The following is a 22,170-nucleotide window of genomic DNA, read 5'->3' as shown; positions in this document are numbered from 1 at the left end:
GGAAACCCCAAGTTCATAGAGCAAGTAAAGAAGAGATGGGATGACTTCTGTGCCCTGGTGCAGTTTTACGGTGTTTCGAAGAAAGTAATGAAGCCAACCATGACCCTGGATGCAGGTACTTAATTTAGCTGTGTCTCTGATACACTTTGCTGATTCCTCAGATATGGGTGTGAATAGGATTGTGTATGTTGCCAATATGTAACACTGATTAAATAAACCCAGAATGATAATACTATTCATGGTGACAAAAATAATTTTCTGTCACCTCAACGTGAACCTGATAATAGTCATATTTAGGAAGGGCAACTTTGAACTTAAAGTTGATTTGTTGTTTTCTAGTGGAATACACCATAGCAATAGTCAAGGTACTCCCCACACTCTTTCCCTCACCAACCGCACCGCCTAAGAAGCTGGGACATGCCAGTGAGGCATTGCTTCATGTCCTTCAGGTGAGAGTTTGTTCACGTTGTCACATTCAACACTTAACACATTCACACTGCTAGTATGTCTGCACAGGTTTTATATTTACAGCACCAATCAAAAGTTTGGACACACCTTCTCATTCACTCAGTATATTTTCCTGCTTTTTTGTCCTTTGCCAATCACAGGCCTGATAATGGTGTCTAACAGGGTCGGATTGTTTTTCTGTTGTATCCTAAAAATCTGTTTCTTATTTTGCTTTAGCCAACAGAAGATCCCACCGTCTACCTCCAGAAGAGACCTCTCTCCAGCCCTGTTTTGCTCTTTGATGGGTCCTGCTGTGTTGTTGCCATTGGAACCACTCCCATCACCACCTTTGCCAAGGAAGACCTCTGTGAAGGTCTGCTTTATCTGCTGGCTTACTACTACACCATGCGTCTTACATATCCAAAGTGTGTGGCAACCCTCCTCTCTGTCCTTCAGACAGAAATATTACAGGATGCTATCCATGAGGGAGATGCCACCACCTCATACAAACGAGCCATGGCAGAGTGGAAAGCTTTTACTGGGAATTAGAGCTGGGTACTAGGGGAGTCATGTACAGTCATAGAATTTGAGTCTCTCTCTCTCTCTCTCTCTCTCTCTCTCTCTCCTTCTCTCTCTATATCCCTCGCTGATATTGTTGAAAATAATACCTTTTCTGTTGAACAGTATAGAGAAAAATGTATATGTTCAATTTGTTTTGGACTTAATTGAGATAGTTCAGATACTTTTTGCCCCTGTTTTATCTGTGCAAAGTGTGTTAAGACAGAAAAACATGAGCAAAGATTAGAGATTTTATTACAGTAATAAATAATTGTGGACAATGTTAATTATGTGTGCTTGAATTCATTTAATGTAAATGACGTGTCTTATTTTAAGACAGAAACGCTAATGACAACTCTTGAATTAAGGAGAATCATCTTGTTTAGTAGCTCTGATATTAAGATCTTTTCACTCAAATTAAGGAGAGGCATCCTTTTAGTAGCTCTGGTATTAAGATCTTTTCACTCAAATTAAGGAGAGGCATCCTTTTAGTAGCTCTGGTATTAAGATCTTTTCACTCAAATTAAGGAGAGGCATCCTTTTAGTAGCTCTGGTATTAAGATCTTTTCACTCAAATTAAGGAGAGGCATCCTTTTAGTAGCTCTGGTATTAAGATCTTTTCACTCAAATTAAGGAGAGGCATCCTTTTAGTAGCTCTGGTATTAAGATCTTTTCACTCAAATTAAGGAGACACATCCTTTTAGTAGCTCTGGTTTTAAGATCTTTTCACTCAAATTAAGGAGACACATCTTTTTAGTAGCTCTGGTTTTAAGATCTTTTCACTCAAATTAAGAAAGAAACAAACTAGTTTTACATTTATTTGACTTAATACAGTGCTTGGAATTAGTGTTTTACCACTTGTTTCAAGAGATTCTCACCTTTCTAAAGCCTAGATTTTTTTTCTTATTTCAAGAAATCTTACCAAGTGTAATTATCTTACTGCACTGGCAGATAAATGCACTTGTTTCTAGTCTGTGTCTTCTCTAATCAAGTATTTATTTCTTATATTTAGATAGTCATTTTTTGCAGTGCAGCCCTCTGCCAGCGCTACCCAGCCACGCACTACCTCCCAGGCCAGCGCTAACCAGCCACGCACTACCTCCCAGCCCTCTGCCAGCGCTACCAAACCACGCACTACCTCCCAGCCCTCTGCCAGCGCTACCCAGCCACGCACTACCTCCCAGGCCAGCGCTACCCAGCCACGCACTACCTCCCAGCCCTCTGCCAGCGCTACCCAGCCACGCACTACCTCCCAGGCCAGCACTACCCAGCCACGCACTACCTCCCGGGCCAGCGCTACCCAGCCACGCACTACCTCCCGGGCCAGCGCTACCCAGCCACCAGTGCCAGTCTCCTCCCTGCGTGGCCTGTTGGTTGGGAAAGGTTGCAGTGTACAGAACATTCAAAGGGCTGTGAAAAGGACACTTACCCCCGCTGCAATCCAACCATGTAAGCATACATTTGATTCAGATTTTAAATGTATGAGTTTTAAAATGATCTACATTGTAGGTGTGTGTATTTGTGTGTGTATGTGTGTGTAAAAGTGTCCCATAATCTTTTGCAGCTCTCCCACCTGTGGTGGCCAGGTCTGTGAGACGGCGGGTTTCACCCCCTACCATCCAGCCTTGTAAGAATACATTTGATTCAGATTTTACATTTGTGAGTTTTAAAATGATCTACATTGTAGATGTGTGTTTTTGACCACAAATACAGTAGTTTGGAGGAGTGTGTGTGTGTGTGTGTGTGTGTGTGTGTGTCCTCTCCTCACCTCTCTGTCTCTTTGCAGCAACTCAGTCAGGTCCAACTACATTAGTGGCAGTTGAGATCACTGATGAAGAGCTGATGGAGGAGTGCTCATTCTGGTCTGATCTCCCAGATGTAGTCGGTATGTCAATGTGTATATTTGTCTTTATCGCTCTAAAGAGTATCATGAATATATGAATAGAGGTTTTGTTTACTCCTCTTTCTGTCATTGCAAACAGGTTATTTTGTAAGTGACATGGTAAGTGGAATCATGTGGTAGTTGTACGTTGTAGTTGTAGAAATGTCACTGCTTTACTCCTGCTCTGCATGGTAGTGTATGGTGCTCTCTCTCCATCACTGGTTTAATCACTGGCTATAGCTCGTCTTGTCTTCTCATCTAGCCAATCATATTAACACTCTGAGAAACACTCATCTTGGTGTGGCTTCCACTATTTGCTTTGCTATTTGGCTGCAATCATTTCAATTCAACTCTTTGCACACTGCATTGTAGTAATAACTTAATGCAATTCATTACCAAATTAAAGTATTGTGTTAAAGTTAAACTCTTGTGCAATATTATGGTAGATTAACCTTTGTTTTATTAACTGTGTAGCTCCAGCTCCAGCTCCAACAACCTTGTTGTTGGCTGACAGGCCTGTTGCTCAGCCAGAGGTCATCACTGAGCCAGAGGTAATCAATCATTCTTATTGTTATTATTATCATTATTATTATTATTAATAACAATAATAATTTGTAATAACCTAATGTCTTTCACAGGTTGTTCCTCCAACCGCCACCACCCTGCCAGCTCCTCCATCCCTAGCCTTGGACAGACTGAGAATCAGGCCACAGCCTCCGCCTGTCACTCACAAAGAGGTAATCAAACACGCACGCACGCACGCACACACACACACACAAACGCACGCACACACACACACACACACACACACACACACACACACACACACACACACACACACACACACACACACACACACACAGAGAGCTGAACCTAATGTGTTCTCTCTTTCACAGGTTCTTCTGCCTGATGGGTGGATTAAAACCCTCCCTAAAGAGCAGCACCAGTGGGTGAGCAAGGCGCTCTTCAAAGCCGATGCCAGTGGGAAAGCGGTCATCAAGAGCGACCTGACCCTCTGGTATCACCCCCCTCCGCTGCCCAACATCTTCCACCAACCTCCGGCTTCTCCAGATGGGTTCTTCCTCCGCCCGCTCTGCCTGTGGATGCCGTACCGCTTGTGGGCCTACAAGTTTGTGTGCACCCAGCCAGACTGCAAGAACCACGCCCTGAAGTCCTGCAGTCGGCCGTGCAAGGAGCATGCGCTCACAAGCTGTGGCCTTTATAAAGTTGTGCGCAAGGTCCTGGACATGGAAGGGTGGTACTTCCTGGCTACGGAGTACCTGGAGTGCCGCCGCTGTACCAAGAAGTACACTTCCTGGTCCCTCGACACCCTGGATCAGCTGGAGCCCGGACGCAGGAGCCTGTTTCCAGCTGTTCTTACCTACCAGTGAGTGGACACACAGCTTTTCACTTATGTACTATGCAAAATAGATTATTTAAAAAAGCCCTGCTGATTCAAGTTATCCTATAACTAATGATTGTCTTATCTGCCCATCTCTCCATCAGTCTGGCCTGTGACATAAAGGTGGTGAAGCTGATGAGGGAGAGGACTCTGGGGAACAGCACCACCAGGCTGTACAACCAGATCAGGGAGCAGTACAGCGAGCGCTGGATGGCCCAGACCATCCTCTACCTCAGCACCTGCAAGAAGTTTGCTGTCCCGGGTGCTGCGGTGAGAACCGTCCTGCCTCCGATTCCCATGATCCCTGTGCCCTCACCCCGTTGGCTGCTGACCGTCCGCGCTGCTGATTTGGTGCCCAGGATGGAGGAGATGAAGGCCCGGATCACCTCCGTGTATGGGTCCATCTTGAAGATGGACTCCACAAAGAAGGTAACAATGAATGGCAGAATGAAAACATGAATTGTATCCCTGTGAAATATAGATATATTAATGTCATCCCTATGTTATACATCTGTTTGTTGTTAGGTGACCAAGAAGCTGGCGGGCAAGCTCCAGGGGAGGGCAGCCTGGGCCACCAACGTGGCCAACGAGCTGGGGCAGGTGCTCATAACGGTCCTGACAGAGGCGGAGGGAGTGGAACTGCTCCCCATGACAGCAGGCCTGCAGCAGCGCTACCAGGACGCGGGGGTCCCACCTCCCGTGCTGCTGTATGTGGACCGGGACTGCTGCTCTGCCCATGGCCCGGGCAAAGCGGCAGCCATGTTCAGCCAGTGGGACAAGCTTGCGGTCCGGCTGGACATCTGGCACTTCACCTGCCGGCTGGCTGGGGGAGTGACCACGGACTGCCATCCTCTCTACGGCTTGTTTCTGAGCCGCATGTCAGGCTGCATATTCGAGTGGTGCAGAGAGGATGTAGACCTGCTGATGGCGGCCAAGCGCGCGCTACTGGAGGCTTCCTCCCTGGGACCCATCAGCGACGCCCAGGTGGCCAACAGCATCTCCAAGAAGGAGCTGGCCAGGCACTGTCGCCGCCGCACTCGTGGGGTGCAGGAGACCGAGCGGCGTCTGAAGGAGCTGTTCAGGGACTTCTGGAGCTCCACCGACACCCTGGGCGTTCCGTTCCTGGACCACCGGAAGATTGAGGTCATCTGGGACAGCCAGCGGCGTCACCTGGAGTGCATCCAGGATCCCCCCGGCGTGCAGATGTACACCCAGACAGGCAGGGAGAAGAAGGGAGGGCTCCTCCTGCCTGTGTTCCGCTGCTCCCGGGGGTCGTCGTCACTGGAGTCCTTTCACCTCCACCTGAACCGGTTCATTCCAGGTATATACTCAGACATTTAAACAGATGTTGTTAAGCTCATGTTCACTTAACCAGTGGCTGGACGTTGGGTGAGAGTTTATTACTACAAAAAAATCTTGTTTCATTTTTTAAAGGAACTCGCCTGAGGGGGGGCCACTACCATGCCTTCCTCCTGGAGGGGCTCACCAGGTGGAATGAGGACCGGGCTGGGATAGCTGTGGAGGGGCACTACGGACCATCCCTCCACAGCTATGACGGCCGCCTGAAACAGGCCATCAACTCCCTCACTGAAGAGTTGTTGGCTTGTAAGATAGCTGAGGACTTCACGCACCCTGTTCCATACACTGGTATGTATTCTCTCTCTCCCTTGCACTCTCTCTCAGGTTCTTACACAGAACACACACACACACACACACACCAGTAAGTAAACCCTTTCTGTACTTTGTTTCAGGTGAGCTCATCGGACTGGACTACCTCCTCTCCCAGATTGGAGAAGAACCAGAAGAGCTCACCAGGGACCCAGAGGTGCCTGATGGAGTGAGGGAGGAGGACTTTGAGTTGGAGGACGACGAGGGGATCGATCTGGGCAACGAGGAGGATGTAGATCCTACCATTGTCCTGGAAGACCTCCTGCCTCCTCTACCCAGGGCACCTCCCTCTCAGCCCGGTCCAGCACCTCCCTCACAGCCTGGTCTAGCGCCTCCCTCACAGCCCGGTCCAGCGCCTCCCTCACAGCCCGGTCCAGCGAGGGACAACCCAGCCGAGCAGGAGGGTGCTGCGGCGCCAGAGGATGACAATGTAAGATTTACTGTAGATCACACTAGACATGCAGGGAAATGCGCAGTGACTCAGCACCCCCCTTTCACTGCATGTTTTACCCTGTATTACTGTACATGTGCCAAATAAAACTACCTTGAACCTTGAAAAAAATTGAATTTGGTTTTTAATAATCATCTTGTTGATTTCCTTTTCTTCTCAGGACTTCCTGGGACCAGATGGAGCGCCGGGGTACCAGCATGTGGTCCGCCTGGGACACGCACTGCTCAGTCTGAGGGACCAGGCGTGGATCTCCAGGCAGAAGGTGCTGGAGATCATAGCTCTCTGGGCGAAGCTGACCCCGGATGACAAGAAGGCGGTGACCTACCCTGAGAGGTTCCGGGACCGACTAGTGAAGGGGCGCTTCAGGACTAGTCGCTCAAAGACGGCTGTCACTCCAGGAGTGGACAGTCTGAAGCGGTATGTAGAGAGAGCTGTATTTTGTCAGTCACACACTTTATAACACTCATTTGTTTACTTCTTTACTCAATAGCAGCCATTTGTTTACTTATTTGCCTTTTCTCTCCATCCAGCTGCCTTCTTGGACAAGGTGTAGGGCCTTCTCAGTGGCCGGACAGTAGCCGCCTTGTGGAGGCCATTTTCAGAGAGCTGTGTCTCCTCCACCCTGCCGGCAGGACCATTGCTGGGGTGAGGTTGGACCGCTGGGCGACCATCCTCCGGGACTACCGGAGGATCAAAGACCTGGTCGACGGCAGTCCAGACCTCCAGGCCAAGACAGAGATCCGCTTGTTTCAGGTCAATAAGCTGACCCTCAGCCAGTGGTACGTACTTATAATAAACCAATACTATTCAAACTATGTTATTAATATATATTTAATAAATTGGTGTACTGAATGTTATTGCTCTGTTTGTGCAGGCACAACAAAAAACAGAGGAACCAGGAGCGGGCCATCCTGGACCCAACGCCATGGAGACCCAGTGTGGAGGTACCTGCTGCTGACGCCCCCGCCCACTTACCACCAGCTGATAGTGGAGTGCGTCAGCAGCAGCATACAGAAACTTTCTTCACTGTGCCAGAGGACAGGAGTGGAGAGGCTCCCCAAAGGAGCAGGGTTTCAATACACCGGCCCACCTGTGACCCTGCCCCGCTCCTTCACACCACCCCTCTGCCTCCTGCTACGGCCCTCCCTGCCCCACTCCCTCACACCACCCCTCTGCCTCCTGCTACGGCCCTCCCTGTGCCCCCAGTTCCTCCAGGTCCCCAGCTCCCCAAGACCACAGCCTGGAGGAAGAAGAAAATGGAGGAGGCCCAGGCCACCCAGGTCAGGCCGCACAAGGCCTATGACACATACAGGTGCAAAAAGTGTGGGTTGCCTAAAACAAAAGAAACGGGGCACAGCCGTTTTAAGAACACCACATTCTGTGCTCAGACGTCTGGGGGGAAGACGGTCGAACAGTGGCTGGAGGAGATGAAGAGGAAGTAAGAGGAAGGAGTTGGATTATATTGTATATATGTTATTATTGTGAATATCTGTTTTTATTAAAATGTTTCTTTTTTTAACTTGTGTGTTGATTTTCAATTCATTCATAGAATAGATAGTTCATTTGCCAGCTATAACTAGCTGGTGGAAATGTCTTGGTATTGAATGGAAACCTTTATTTAGTCAGGGGAGTCAATTGAGAGCCACCCACAAGCAATTTGGGGTTCAGCGTCTTGCTAAGGACACTTGGACATGGAGCCCTATGGCTCACTGAATATGTATTGATATCTTAAAGGCCAAGTGTGTAACATACACCCTATATCATGTTTGTTTGTTAACTTATAATGTGTTGATTTTCAATTCATTCATAGAATAGATAGTTCATAGCTATAACTAGCTGTTGGAAATGTCTTGGTATTGAATGGAAACCTTTATTTAGTCAGGGGAGTCAATTGAGAGCCACCCACAAGCAATTTGGGGTTCAGCGTCTTGTTAAGGACACTTGGACATTTTGCGTCGGAGGTGGGGATTGAACCGGCGACCTTGGATCTCTACCTTGGCGATTACAATGGAGCCCTATGGCTCACTGAATATGTCGTGCTATCTTAAAGGCCAAGTGTGTAAAATTCATCAGTTCTTCATAGATCACTTCAGTGATATTCAGTGAACCCCTATATCAACGGCGCCGCTCAGGAGGCCGCAGGGGGTCGCAGGGGGCCAGACTAGAACAATGTGCATATTGCCCTGCACAACCACATACTTGAATTTCTATGTATATACTAAATCAACATTTTCATTTACAGCTACACAGGCCAGTGTTGCCACAACAAGCATTGGTGTTGGAAGCAGAGTGATTTCTCGCCCTGTCCTACCTGTCCTGACCTCAACACCGCAAAAGAATGCAGATTCACCGCCCTCCAAACGGGCCCGTCTAGATGATGATGACTCCATCCAAGTCCCAGAAGAAGACGACTCTACCTACAACCCTGGAGAGTCTGTCTTGACCGAGTCCACAGTTCTATCGTAAGTAATTGGTAGTACATGTCTGGTTATTATTTACCTATTTGCACTTAATCTTTCTTAAAAGACAGCTTTTTAAAACTATTATACCTTGATATGCCTAATGCCTGGGGTGGAGCGCTTAACGTCTTTTCATCCACGAATCCATTGTTATTTTGGGTGTTGTTTCCACAGTCAACCTCCGGCATCAGTTCATGAGACACCAAAATACATCGTGTTCGAGGACTGTCTCATGACCTTATTTGAGACCTGCCCGATATGCAGCATGAGGTGCCAGGTCAAGAAGATTGTGCAGGGGACCTTCCTGTCTGTTGAGCAGAGTTGTCCACACTGCACCTACTACAGGAAGTGGATGAGTCAGCCGCTGATTGGAACCACACCTGCTGGCAACCTGCGGCTGTCTGCAGCCATCCTCTTTTCTGGGTCAAGTTTCCTTCAAACAAAGAAGGTAATCTATTAACCCACAGAGTATTTAAAATATGTTCATTTGAATAACATTTTATACCCTGCGTTCACTCATAATTTCTGTTTACTAGGTACTGAGCACAATGCGCGTGCGGTCAATCTGCAGTGCCACCTACCATGCCCACGCCCGCTCATACCTGCAGCCAACCATTTTCAACAAATGGAAGAGAGACCAGGAGGAGCTGCTGCTGTCACTGAGGCAGAAGGAGACCGTTTCCTTTGCTGGTGACATGAGGGCTGACTCTCCTGGGCATTCAGCCAAGTATGGATGCTACTCCATGATGGAGCTGGACAGCAATGTCATTGTAGACATTCAGTTGGTACAGGTTAGTCTGAATGCAATCATAGAGGGACAAAAGATCTGATGTGTACTGTAACTGCGCCATAGTGGATGTGCCCAAGCCATTCTAACATTACACCGGTTCCCAAAATCACTAATGTTCTAGCAGCATTGTGTGACACAGTTTTGTTTTTTGTCTCATGAACTTGTCTTCCTCAATAGAGCAACGAGGTTGGCGGCAGTGGAAGGATGGAGAAGGAGGGACTGAAAAGAAGCCTTCAGTTCCTAGAGGAGTCTGGTTTGACCGTGGGCTGCCTTGTCACTGACAGACATCCTCAGATCCAGAAGTTCCTCAGAGAACAGAAGCCTGCAGTGACGCACTACTACGGTGTTTGGCACGTGGCAAAATGTATGACCACATTATCTTTAGGGGAAAAAAATTTAAACATTTTTTAATGAAACTCAGCAATACTTTGTCAGACAAAGGCATGTTTTATTAAACTTATAAATAAACAGAACGAGATGTATAGGGAAAGCTATGAGATGCACTAGGGTAGTTATTAGATAGCTGTATCTGGGTTCTATGAAACTGTTTTTCCTGTATCAGAACAGTCCTGTCAATGCAGACTTCACAACGTGTTAACTCATGGATCATTCAGAACATTGAGTATCCCACATTTCACCTTTTGATCTATTTTTCTACTCATATTAACAGCTGTGTCACGGAAGTTGGAGGGACTTGCCAAAAAGTGCAAAAAGGTGAAGCTGTGGCAACGCAGTATAACCAACCACATGTACTGGTCCGCTACAGCATCAGCTTCTGGAGAGGAAACCGTGGCAAAGTGGACTTCCCTTGTGAACCATCTTCACAATGTCCACACACATGAAGATCCCTTGTTCCCAAAATGTGTTCACCGTGATCTTACAGAAACACATGGAAACAGGTGGTTCCAGCCTGGTAAGTACTGCATCTTGTAATACGGGTAGGTTATTCATTGGCATATTATATGGGGATTGATGGGTAGGGATGTTACATATTCCTATTCCATTTAAGGTGATGCAAGTGCCCACAAAGTGGAAATGGCCCTGACGAACAGGAGGTTCCTGAAAGATGTGGGAAAACTAAGTCCACAGCACCAGACGTCAGCACTGGAGGCATTCCATGCGGTCATCCTGAAGTTCGCACCCAAGAATGTCCATTTCCCTTTCTTTGGGATGCTGTGCAGGTACAGTATGTTAAACCTCCTGTATAGCACAGGTTGCATGAGTGATGTACAGTAGGATGTACGGACCAAACCGATCTAATTTTTTTTTAAACTACAGTAAGAAGCCAGCAACTTGAGCTGTGAAGAAAGTTTTTATTGAACATATACTGGAATTATAGGGGTGGTAGGCGCAGGACGACACACAATGGTATTATTACCCTGTTTCTCCTGCCCAGATAGCCCCAGCACCAGCAGACAAATTGCCTGTAGGCCAGAAAGCGAGCACGCCTGTAATAAAAATACATATTTCATGCAAGCAATTTCAATATACATATCTTGAAAATATATTTTAGGTCTCGGACAGTGAGATTGTTTTCCATTTCCTACTGTTTATGATTCAGGTAAAAATTATTTTCAGCATTGGGAACACTCATGTTATATTGTTTCAAACTATAAACATGGCTAAGCTTTTTTATTTGGGTAACACTCACGCTGCTCTCTCCCTATCAGGCAAAGGCCCATACTGTACTCTGAAGGCATTTTGGGCTATCTGAAGGGTGTAGGGGTTGAGGCAGCCTGGTTCCAAACCAGGGTGAAAAATAATGCACCCCGGGTCTTGTGGAAGCTCTCCACACCTGGCCGTTACCTAAAAAAAAATTTGTATAAAAAAAATAAAATAAATTATATTAAAATAAATTGTTTTCATGGTAGAGGAACCATTCAGGTGTGTTATTTTGGTGGGGAATTGGATTTGATCAAAGGGTGTCACCACCACTCATCTAACAGCTACCATAACTGCCTTTATGTGGTTGACAATGTGTCGGGGTCATGTGCCATACTGCAACGGCCTTGATAATAATACACACTGGTGTGAGTTCTGCACAGCAGATGTTTTCCTCTTCAGAGGGCATAGTTTGGCACTGTCCACATAAGCACCTGTTTATGGATAAATATTGATATGAATATTCAAGATCAAGACTTAGAGAATTTACTGCTACCAGAATTGTTATATTTGACCACATGGGCAAGCGGTATATCTTTCACTCACCACTCCGTGACCACTTGGGTCAACCGCCTGTTTTCTGGCGGTGGTGGTGGTGGGCCCTCTGCAAAGTCTGTCTCAGACGGCTCAAATTGGTACGGTAGTACCAGCCGCCCTACCTCGCTGCCTTGTGCCATGGTTCTTCAGAGCTGTAGGGCAGGGTGGGGCAGAAACTACCACATTTACTGTAATTTTGTGACATCATAATATGATATATCATAATATGTTATTATGGTTTCAGGCATTACTTGGCTGCAATGCACTTCAACGAGAACGCCAACCGGAGCCAGGCAATCAGCTCCACAGGAGAACTGGCCTACATGATAAAGTATCCCAAGGCAAAGAAGGGACAATACTCCATTCAAGCCCTCAAGACCAAGCCAACACACAGTGAGTAATACATTCCCATTCTTATTTTAAAGGTGCTCTGTTCGATTTACTGCACTTTTTGGAGAAAAAACCCCCAATATATGCAATAAATAGGTCCAGGGGAGTCATCACTATCTGTACAGAAAATATAGCCAACGGTGTAGTGCCTGTGGAGCAAATGCAGATTCTTTTTAATATGAGCGAAGCCGGCCCGGCGCTGAGCCCCACCCCCTGAACGGCACTGTATGGATTGAAAACGCCCACTTGTTTATATCTGATACGCTGCACCACTGTCCCATCTAGTGGCTGAAAAAAATCCAACTGACCACTTTAACTATATGTCTTCTCTACATAATGTATAGACTTAATGTATAGAACAAACAGACACACTCACACTTTGTCCTTGTTATTGTGCCTTTCAGAGTATCGGGACGCACTAATGACCACGCTCTTCGACGAGGTTTTCCAAATGCCTGAGCCATACCGAGCCCAGATGATCCAGATGCCTGTACCAGACAACCTGAACGCACAGTACGGCAAACCTGTGAAGGCTGATGCTGTAGCTGGATATGTGTCACCGTTCAGTCAGCCTCGCCAGCCCTGCCCTCGTCAGCCCGCTCCCACAGCCTCTGATTCAGAGCAGCCTGGCACATCCCACAGCGTGCAGCGTACGTCCATCAACATGGTCAACCCATCTCTGACAGAATAAGAAGCCGGTCTGCTCAAGTCGATGCCAGATCATTGACCAATCTAGTGGGCAGCACACATCTCTAGCTCTCTCAAATAAGCCTGTCTATATTTTTAACCCTGCCTTACCCTTTGTTTTTCCTTCATCCTAGTCTGACCTGCCTGAACCATCGCCTATGGCCTCGTCTCAACACCAACCTTGACACCCACTCGTCTCAACACCAACTGCTTGACACCCGCTCGTCTCAACACCAACTGCTTGACACCCGCTCGTCTCAACACCAACTGCTTGACACCCGCTGGTCTCAACACCAACTGCTTGACACCCGCTCGTCTCAACACCAACTGCTTGACACACGCTGGTCTCAACACCAACTGCTTGACACCCGCTCGTCTCAACACCAACTGCTTGACACCCGCTGGTCTCAACACCAACTGCTTGACACCCGCTCGTCTCAACACCAACTGCTTGACACCCGCTCGTCTCAACACCAACTGCTTGACACCCGCTCGTTTCAACACCAACCTTGACACCCGCTCGTCTCAACACTCCCTACACTGGCTCCCTGTAGCGGCTCGCATCCAGTTTAAAACTCTGGCGCTAACCTACAGGGCAATGAAAGGAACAGCCCCCTCCTACCTCCAGGCCATGGTCAAACCCTACATCCCCTCCCGACCACTACGCTCTGCTACCTCAGGGCGACTGGTTGCCCCGTCACTCCGAGGCTCCTGCGGTCGATCGACACGATCACGGCTCTTCTCTGTCCTGGCCCCGCAGTGGTGGAATGAGCTGCCCACTGATGTCAGGACAGCAGAGTCGCTGCCCATCTTTCGTCGCAGGCTCAAAACTCATCTCTTCAAGAAGTACTACAACAATCCTCCCACCTAAGCACTTATTATATTATATTGCACTGTACTTTAGATTGTGATTCTTGCACTTTGCCGTCAGCACTAGATTATGCTCTTAGTCACTTGTTTTAGAAAGAAGATGCACTTGTGTGTTCTGGCAAGTAGTAGTACATTGGCTCTTCCTACGTTAAATGCAATTATTGTTAGTCGCTTTGGATAAAAGCGTCTGCTAAATGACTGTAATGTAATGTAACACCAACCTGAACCGCCTGGAAAATTCACCCGAGTCTCACATCCTTGCTTTGTCCTGTCTGACTTGCCTGTTCCTGCTGTGACCCTCTGAGATCCTCGCTCCTGCCAAACCTTATCCGTCTGACTGCCCTGTCGTAGCCCGACCATCACCTGCCTCCGATTAAGCCCATACGTGGTCTTTTCCACTAAACCTGCATTCTGTGTCTGCTCTTGGGTCCCCTGCCACCCCCTCCTCCCCCTTGTTGAGGAAAAATGTAATACATTGAGAGAATGCATATTGCCTTTTTCATTTTATAACCATCCATGTTAGATAATAGGCCTAATTGTCGAACCCCATTGTGATGTTTGGTATGAGGGGGCTAATTGTTGAACCCCCTTGTGATGTTTGGTATGAGGGGCATAATTGTTGAACCCCCTTGTGATGTTTGGTATGAGGGGCTCTCAGAGACCTACAAGGCCAAACTTTGGAGGGGAGGGTGATCACCCTGGGGGCGGAGCTCTGCGGGGTGCAGTGCTCAACCCTCTAGCAGCTCTACGACCAGAGGGCGGTGAAGAAAGCAAGTAAGATCGCGAGAGACTCAACTCACAACCTCAGCACCTGCTTACAGATCCTGCCCTCTGGTAGGAGGTATGCTGCCTCTGTATTTGAAACAAACGGGGCCAGGGCCAGTTTCAACCCTTCTGTGATAAGGCTCCTGAACAAACAATCCTCCCTCCCCTCCACTGCTCCCCCCCATGAGTGGATGAACTGGCCCTGGTGGGCCAACACCCCCTATGTGGACACAAACATGCACAAGCACATTTATGCACAAAATTATTTTTAGAGACCCTACCTCTTCCCTTTTTGTGATTTTTATTGTGTACTGTGATGGGTTTTATTTGTCTGACTGAGGCAAAATGAATTTACCTTGTGGACAATAAAGACATAATGTAATTATGTTTCAACATGGACAGTCAGCAGTACATTCTCAATGTGACAGCTAGAACTCGTTAGAATATGTGCCATTTTTTCGCTAGACTTTTTTTGAAGACCTGCGACGCTAACATGTTTACATTTCCGCTTTTGACGGTAAAATGTTCAGTTCAATTTAGCTCTAGAAGGACGCTAATAAAAGTTTTCATGTTTAATGCACCCGTATGAGGCCATAGCTCTTACGGTGGGACGCTTGTTTACAGAAGGTTTAAGGAATGTAATACCATGCAAACGGAAAATAAAACGGCGATTTAACCAGCAGTAAGTTGCCAGCCACTTTATATACGGGGATTCGTTACACTAACGTTAGCTAATTTTATATTCCCCATACGCTCCTCGTGAAGTTGGCTAGCTAAGTTACTTTAATAAAGACAATAGTTGTGCTTTCCCCTGGTTAGCAGCTAGTAAAACATTACTGGACAAGTCACCTTCTGTTTGTTGGTTATTGATCTGGCTGTTGCTAGCTCTAGCTCTTGCTGTCTAGCTCGGAGCGGTAGTAGCTATGGTAACGGGGCACACGCCTGTCAGTCGGAATGATTCCAGTTGGTCATTTGCTCAGAGAACTGTCAATCAGTTGTTAATAATCACGCCCAGTTTTGAGTGAGTGAACTTTTTGAGTGGCAGATTCAGACCTCTAAAAACATGTTTTAAAATAATTTGTATGGATGAATTCTGAAATAGTTAAACACGTGTTTTGTTGTTGCCTAAAGATACCTGGAAAGTGTTATATTGAACCACCATGTTAATCCTTTAAGAACTTGTATCCTTCATCATTGTGTAATATTTTACTAAGCGATTGAGAGTTTAACAACTTGTCTGGTGTTATTTCTTTCAGAGAACTATTGCCACCACCTTTGCGTAATGCGACAGAAACACTACAGACAACTTGATGCACCTCTGATATGTATTGTGCGTAAAAAATAAAGTCTGTTCCGTGCAAAACGACCATCTGCATTGAGTATGCGTGTATTCAGGTATCGTGCTAGAGTTATTTTTACCTCTCTGTTATCATGGAAGGTAGGTCCACCAGTTGGATAGAATACAGGGAAACATTTTGCCTCATTGGTTTTATCTGACAACAACCTAACTGGACTATTGCCTTCACCAGGTGCCACATTAAGTATATCTTGAAAATTCTGATCAATTATCTCTGAACCCAGATCAACTGGTTGTAATGATGTATCTGACAAAAGCCCATTCTGGTCTTTAATATATGTCAAATCTTCCTCTGCTTGATCTTCTGGAGTATTTTCCTCATCAATCTTTTCAGCTGTTTCCTGAGACTGTTTCATGTTTTATGTTTTCCATTTCGTCATCATGATCATTGCCATCCAAAGAGTTTACCCAGTCTTCATTGAACGTGACATCATCATACCACTTATTGTTTCTCATCAAATACCTCAGAGCATTTCTGACACGATCAGTATGTACAAACTTATATTCATAATGACCTTTGAATGTCAATTTCCGTGTCAGTTTTACTCTTATCATTTTGTCATCACATTCATTTCTTGGAAGTATATTTGTTACATCTGTGGTATTAATAGGAACGGACACGCATGGGCCATGGCAAGCATTCTGACGGCCTCGAGGCAAACACAACAATTTCATGAAGGGAATATGACGTGCAATAAGATGTTGCTCCAAAGAGTTGAGACATTTAAGTTCCACTGGAATTTCTTCCAAATGCATGTTATTGGTAACACTCTCTTCTGGAAGTTTTCCACCAAGTATTTTTCGATGGCATGTATAACAAATCCATAACTTGCATGATGGTCTGTCAGACAAATAGCATCCCTCCTCACATTCAGCGTTGCAGACATGTAAATAGTTTAATGTTATACATCTATTAGCCAGTGGAGCAATTTTCTCTCCTTTGCTTTGATAGCAATGTCTTTTACATTCAACCACCTGTTTCCTGAAAAGCAAACGGTGACAGACAGCGCATACATATTCTGGACCACGGCTGACTTCTTGACAAAAATGATTAATAGCAAAATCTATGTCTTCTTGCCTCTTTTGCCACTTTGAATTACTCTCACAACTTCTTTTGATTTTATTTACACGGATATTTTCATTTTCATGGTACTTCCTGATGTTGTCTGCTTTGCGTTTTTTTTTATTTTTTATATATTGCTTTTGAGAAAAGTCGCGCTTGTATTTCTGATACACTGCATCAGTCTTGTACTTCTTCCGAAGACACTCAACCTTGTATTTCTGAAACTTTGGATCTGTTCTGTATTTTTTTCGAAAATACTCACGCTTACATTCCTGAAAGTCTCTGTCTTTGTGATATTTATTTTTAAGATGTTGATTTTTTCTCTCTTTGTAATCACTCTTATTGTGGTACCGTTGGCGTTCTTTCTTAGCTTCCACGTTCTTTGGTTCATCATTCAACTTCCGTTTACGTAATGACCTTAAGTTGTCATCAGTCTTCTCATGTTGACATGTTCCTGCAGAAGCATTTCCTGCATCTTTCTGTTTAACACATGTTACAACTTCATAATGATTCCCAGTGTGGTTTAAATACATACAATTCTGTGTGAGTGAATCTGTAGTAGGCCTGTGCGCATTCCATCTATTATCATTACAAGTCATGATGATTGTTTTTAAGAAGTCAGCTGCAGCAAAAATGTCTATCTCGGTTGCCCATGAACCACAGTAATATATTCTTGATTTGGTCACGTAGTCCTGCACAGATGTGTAGTCATCTCTCAAATACATTTGAAATTTGGAGCTGTTCTTTTGAAGGTGTTGCACGACAGCCCGTCTTATTGTAAGATGCTTTTCTTCATTTCGGCATATGCTATAGGCAAGGCTACGGTAGAAACAGTTTCCATCTGGCTTTATATTCTTGATCTTACAGGGAGACCCCATGGCATCAACATGTGTTGCTGTGGTAACATCAGTGTTTTCATTCATAAGTTGTAAACGTGTGCACAGAGCATCCTGATCGTGACGCGTTAAGGGTTTGAAAGGCTGTTTCTGAATTCTCACATCGCAAATGATTACACTGTCTGTTGCCTCACTTTCTCTATGGGTTATTTGTATGGTAGTTGGATGAGATGACATTGCTTTGTCAATTGATTTCAAAGCTTTTACACGACTGCAGTTCTTCACGGCGTTTGAGGTGCTTGTAGGCGTACTGCTGGCCGGCTTTTTGCTCTTTTCGCATATCTGATGTATTTCCTGACTTATAAGTGCGTCTGTAGGTAGAGTTGTAATAACAGGTGTTCCATGTTTGCGTTTACTGTGTACATCACTGCCAGGGTGTTCACTTTGGGTACGACCAGTCTGTCTTATAACAGGTGTTTCAACTTTGCATTTACGTCGTACCATATCTGTGAGGGTTTGGTTAGGGACCCAGGCGCAACAGGAAAGGAGGAGGCAAGGGACGGTAAAGCCCGGAGGGGCGATTTAATGAGATAACACAAAGGGGGACGTGGTAGTCGTACAGCCGATGGTCAGGCAGGAGCGTGGTAGTCGTACAGGCGATGGTCAGGCAGGAGCGGGGTTGTCGTACAGGCGATGGTCAGGCAGGAGCGGGGTTGTCGTACAGGCGATGGTCAGGCAGGAGCGTGGTTGTCGGACAGGCGTGGGTCAGGCAGGAGCAGGGTTGTCGTACAGGCGTGGGTCAGGCAGGAACTGGAGAGACGAGGAGGAGAGGTAGGGTGAGTGATAGTAATCACAAACGGGGAACGGGAAAAAACACTACAAAATACGGGTAAGGAGATTGTAGGCTAGGCTATACTTTACCACATGTGGGTTATGGTAAGATCTGGCGATGAGTGGAGTGTAGACCAGGTTCTTGTAGAGGTTGAAGGTGATTGCAGAACGAGGGACAGGTGTGGTGATGATAAATGGAAACCGGTGAGTAGAGCCGCGCCCGCGTCATCGTCGGAGACGAGCGCGCCGTTCTTGTCTTTGCGCACGGGCCGATGTGCTGGGCATGTCGGGATCCGACTCTTCGTCACCGGAGAGGGAGGAGACTGCCGAGTCCGCGGAGTTGGCCGGAGACGGGGAACGCCCGGCAGTGGGGGGAAACTCCGGAGAGTCAGAGCGTTGTATGCCCGGGCCGATGCGACGTGCGGTAGAGCGCGTAGGACGCCCCGAGCGCGCAGCGGGCCCAGAGGGGAGAGAGGGAGGCGGTTGTGGAGGCGAGGGCATGCGAGCCGTAACAATATCGCTGTACAAGTGCTGTTCATTTTCGGTATTACTGGACTGACAACTCAACATTGCTTTGTCACTTGAATTAAAAGGTTTTACATGACAGTTCTTCACAGCATTTGAGGTGTTTGTACTAGTGGCTGGCTTGTTCGTCTTTGCACATACCTCATGTGTTTGTTGACTTCTACCTTTATCTGTAGGTACAGTTGTAACAGGTGTTGCACGATTTAGACTGCCGCGTAGCATGTCACTGTACAGAGGGTTATCACGTTCTGTATGCAAATCATTACATGCATCGTAACCATGTGTCTGACTGTTGGGTGTACAGGACTTTTGTTTAATAGTTTCGCCGGGATCATCACCACTTTCAAGACCGTCTTCTTCTGGGCCCATGTCAAATACCTTCACTCCAGTAATCTCGAAACACTTCTCCCATTCGGTCTTGGCAGTAGCAGTCAGTTGGTATAGGAGATCTCGAACATGTTGATAAACACCATAACAATCTGAGTGATGAATAACTACAGCTCGGTTACTGTATGCATCACATAGCCCTTTGCTGTTGCGTGAATGAGGATCAAACACACTGAAATAGGTACCTTGTTTAATAATGACACATGTGGCTGTCCTGACAGTTACAAAACAGGCATCATAGTCTGTCAAGGCTCTCTGAATGGCCAAGTCCAAAGGCATCTGTATGTCAAGCATTTCTACTGCAGCTTCTTCAATGATCTCACCATTACCGACATAACTGTCACCATAATAAATTGCGAAAATTGTCCCATTCATGGTGTAGGCCACTGGAAGATCATGAACTAACAGGTACACATTAGAAATATTACCTAAACTTCTCACCGTGCTGTATAGCTTATTGCCTTCATTCAATGCATCATTGATATTTTCTGTAGACCATGTCAGGATGGTTTTCCGCTCATTCATCATAACTGCCACTAAACTGTTTGCAACACATTGTTGGTCTGCATTCACTCCAAATTTATTATGCCGTTGAGAAAATGAACCAAACACATAAGAGCTGAGGGGTACACGTGGTCTTATATCTTCGGTATGTTCTGTTGCAGTTGGAATGGCCTGATGACAGATGTCTTGGGACTCTCTCTCAGTGACTGGAACAGCAATGTCAAACGTACTCATCTGCTGGTTCAAAGGGCAATCATGTTTACTTGTACCACTGCTGTCAGACATGGTCATTTCGGAAACGCATTGTAAAGATGAACATGGATCTGAGAAGTTCAGAGGAATGGAGGAAGTTCTGTTTGTCTGTTTGTCATTTGAATATTGGAAGTTTTGTGCAGTTTGTTGCGACTTTTCATGAAGAGGAGTCAGCAAAACCTCAGTTTGATATTCTGATGTTGATTTTTCATGATGAGGAATCAACGAAACCTCTGCCTGAGCACAATTGTGCGTTGTTTCAGACTTTGTTTTATGAGGAATCTGAAAATCCTCAGCCGAGGCACGTGTCTCCACGTGCCTCTTAGTGGCAGCCCGGGACTTCTTGCTTCGCTTTGGCATCTGGATAGAAAGAGAAGCACACACCAATATGCATTAGTTATCTCCATTACAATTACCCCCTCAGTACCAACAGTATTAGTTCACTATCACAACCCCTTCACACTGGATACCCAGCCTATAATTAAACTTTCTTACAAAAACGGCAACCATAATACTTTATTTTGGCCTCAAACTGAATTGAAATATACCCTTATTGTTACCTAAACTACTGAGTAACTGTATTGATGAGTGCTACATGACAAAAAAAACTACTAAAACGCTCCCTCAAAATGTAACAATCCCTGCTGTACTAATAAACTAAACTATAGTAACAAAATGATGGTTGTCAATTATGTGAACTATTTGCTGATAACCTTTTACCAGGACCTTTCATTGAAGACCATTTTGAGAATTTAATAAGACCTTGTGGAAAAGAGCATGATCAAACTGGCACTCTATATAACATTATAGAAAACCAGGGATAGATTAAACATTGTTACAAAACCATCAGTATAGGTGAAGTTGATTTAATCACTTGCAAAGTTCATGCACAAATAATCAAAGAGAACAGCTGATATAAGAGAAAATGTGAAACTATCCAGCTGTTTCCAAATTACAGCTTTTATAGGAAGATATTATACTAATAGACACCTGCCCATCAGCCAACACAGGTGCAATCGCCACCTGTGCCATCTAGTGGACATTTCTAGTAAGGGAAGTCAATATTTTCAATGATGACAGAACATGTTAGGAATTATGAATGTAAATAAGGAGCTAAATGCATCTAGATACATTTATTAGCTCAAACATGGCCGACATCCTAATTGATGACGGGCAATAACAACATTATTGGCTTGGCACTGCAAAAACTCAGTGCTCATCAGTCCACAGGAAATTGCATCAAATGCATTTTCCCAGTCACTGAAGTAGGAAACTGTCATGGATTTAAGGCTTTTCCCCCACTGAATCCTGGGGACAGGGGACATTAATTAGTACATACAAAAAAACAATGTACAATGGAACTGAATATTCTCACCTGATATTGTACGCCATCACCAAAGCAGCAAAGACAAATGGAAGACAAAAAGAAAAAATTAGATATCTCTTCATTCCAAAATTCATTCACTTGAAATGATGGCTCACCCAAAAACTAAAAGTTTCCCGCTGATTACTCAAAAAGATACAAATTCATTTCAGGCAAAATGAGGACTGGGATCTATGAAAAACATCTTGTCAAATATGAATTCATTTTAGAACAACACTGTAAGCTCATTATCATTTTGGGGTCAACTATCATTTATCAGTATTCAGCACACACAATAGCCATACTTGTCATTGCTGCAGTAAAATTACTGACAAGCATGAGACATTATCAGAAGCCAATGTAATGCCTGCTTAAATGGATAGGCCTACATAATACATTTTACATTTAGTCCACCCTGACTAAGTAACCAAAGATTATAGAGCACACCTGAACTGTTTACTTTTCCTAACATCCTATATACAGT

The 22,170-nt window shown here is 45.5% G+C and overlaps 1 protein-coding gene and 1 long non-coding RNA gene across 2 annotated transcripts; both read left to right on the top strand.

The window, feature by feature from the left end:
• The first annotated feature begins 2,313 nt into the window (after window positions 1–2,313).
• On the top strand, window positions 2,314–2,893 carry LOC311310909. The gene is made up of 3 exons (XR_014630520.1): window positions 2,314–2,454; window positions 2,570–2,632; window positions 2,792–2,893. It is a non-coding gene; the product is annotated as an uncharacterized lncRNA (long non-coding RNA).
• A 103-nt stretch (window positions 2,894–2,996) lies between these two features.
• Window positions 2,997–12,937, top strand: LOC311311619 (uncharacterized protein; the record flags this gene model as incomplete). The annotated part of the gene is made up of 19 exons (XM_084441369.1): window positions 2,997–3,007; window positions 3,374–3,438; window positions 3,526–3,624; window positions 3,784–4,274; window positions 4,394–4,718; window positions 4,815–5,610; window positions 5,724–5,936; window positions 6,041–6,387; window positions 6,569–6,825; window positions 6,939–7,187; window positions 7,283–7,404; window positions 7,615–7,846; window positions 9,042–9,315; window positions 9,404–9,652; window positions 9,835–10,000; window positions 10,541–10,570; window positions 10,667–10,838; window positions 12,101–12,249; window positions 12,651–12,937. Exons 4-19 carry the CDS (start codon window positions 3,991–3,993, stop codon window positions 12,935–12,937), a joined length of 4,152 nt encoding a protein of 1,383 aa, XP_084297495.1. The 5' UTR covers window positions 2,997–3,007; window positions 3,374–3,438; window positions 3,526–3,624; window positions 3,784–3,990.
• Window positions 12,938–22,170: the final 9,233 nt, after the last annotated feature.

This window comes from Borostomias antarcticus (assembly GCF_949987555.1).
Source record: "Borostomias antarcticus genome assembly, chromosome: 7".
Classification (NCBI taxonomy): domain Eukaryota; kingdom Metazoa; phylum Chordata; class Actinopteri; order Stomiiformes; family Stomiidae; genus Borostomias; species Borostomias antarcticus.
Note: the sequence above shows the minus strand (reverse complement) of the source record. Positions and strands in the feature narration are given on the sequence as shown.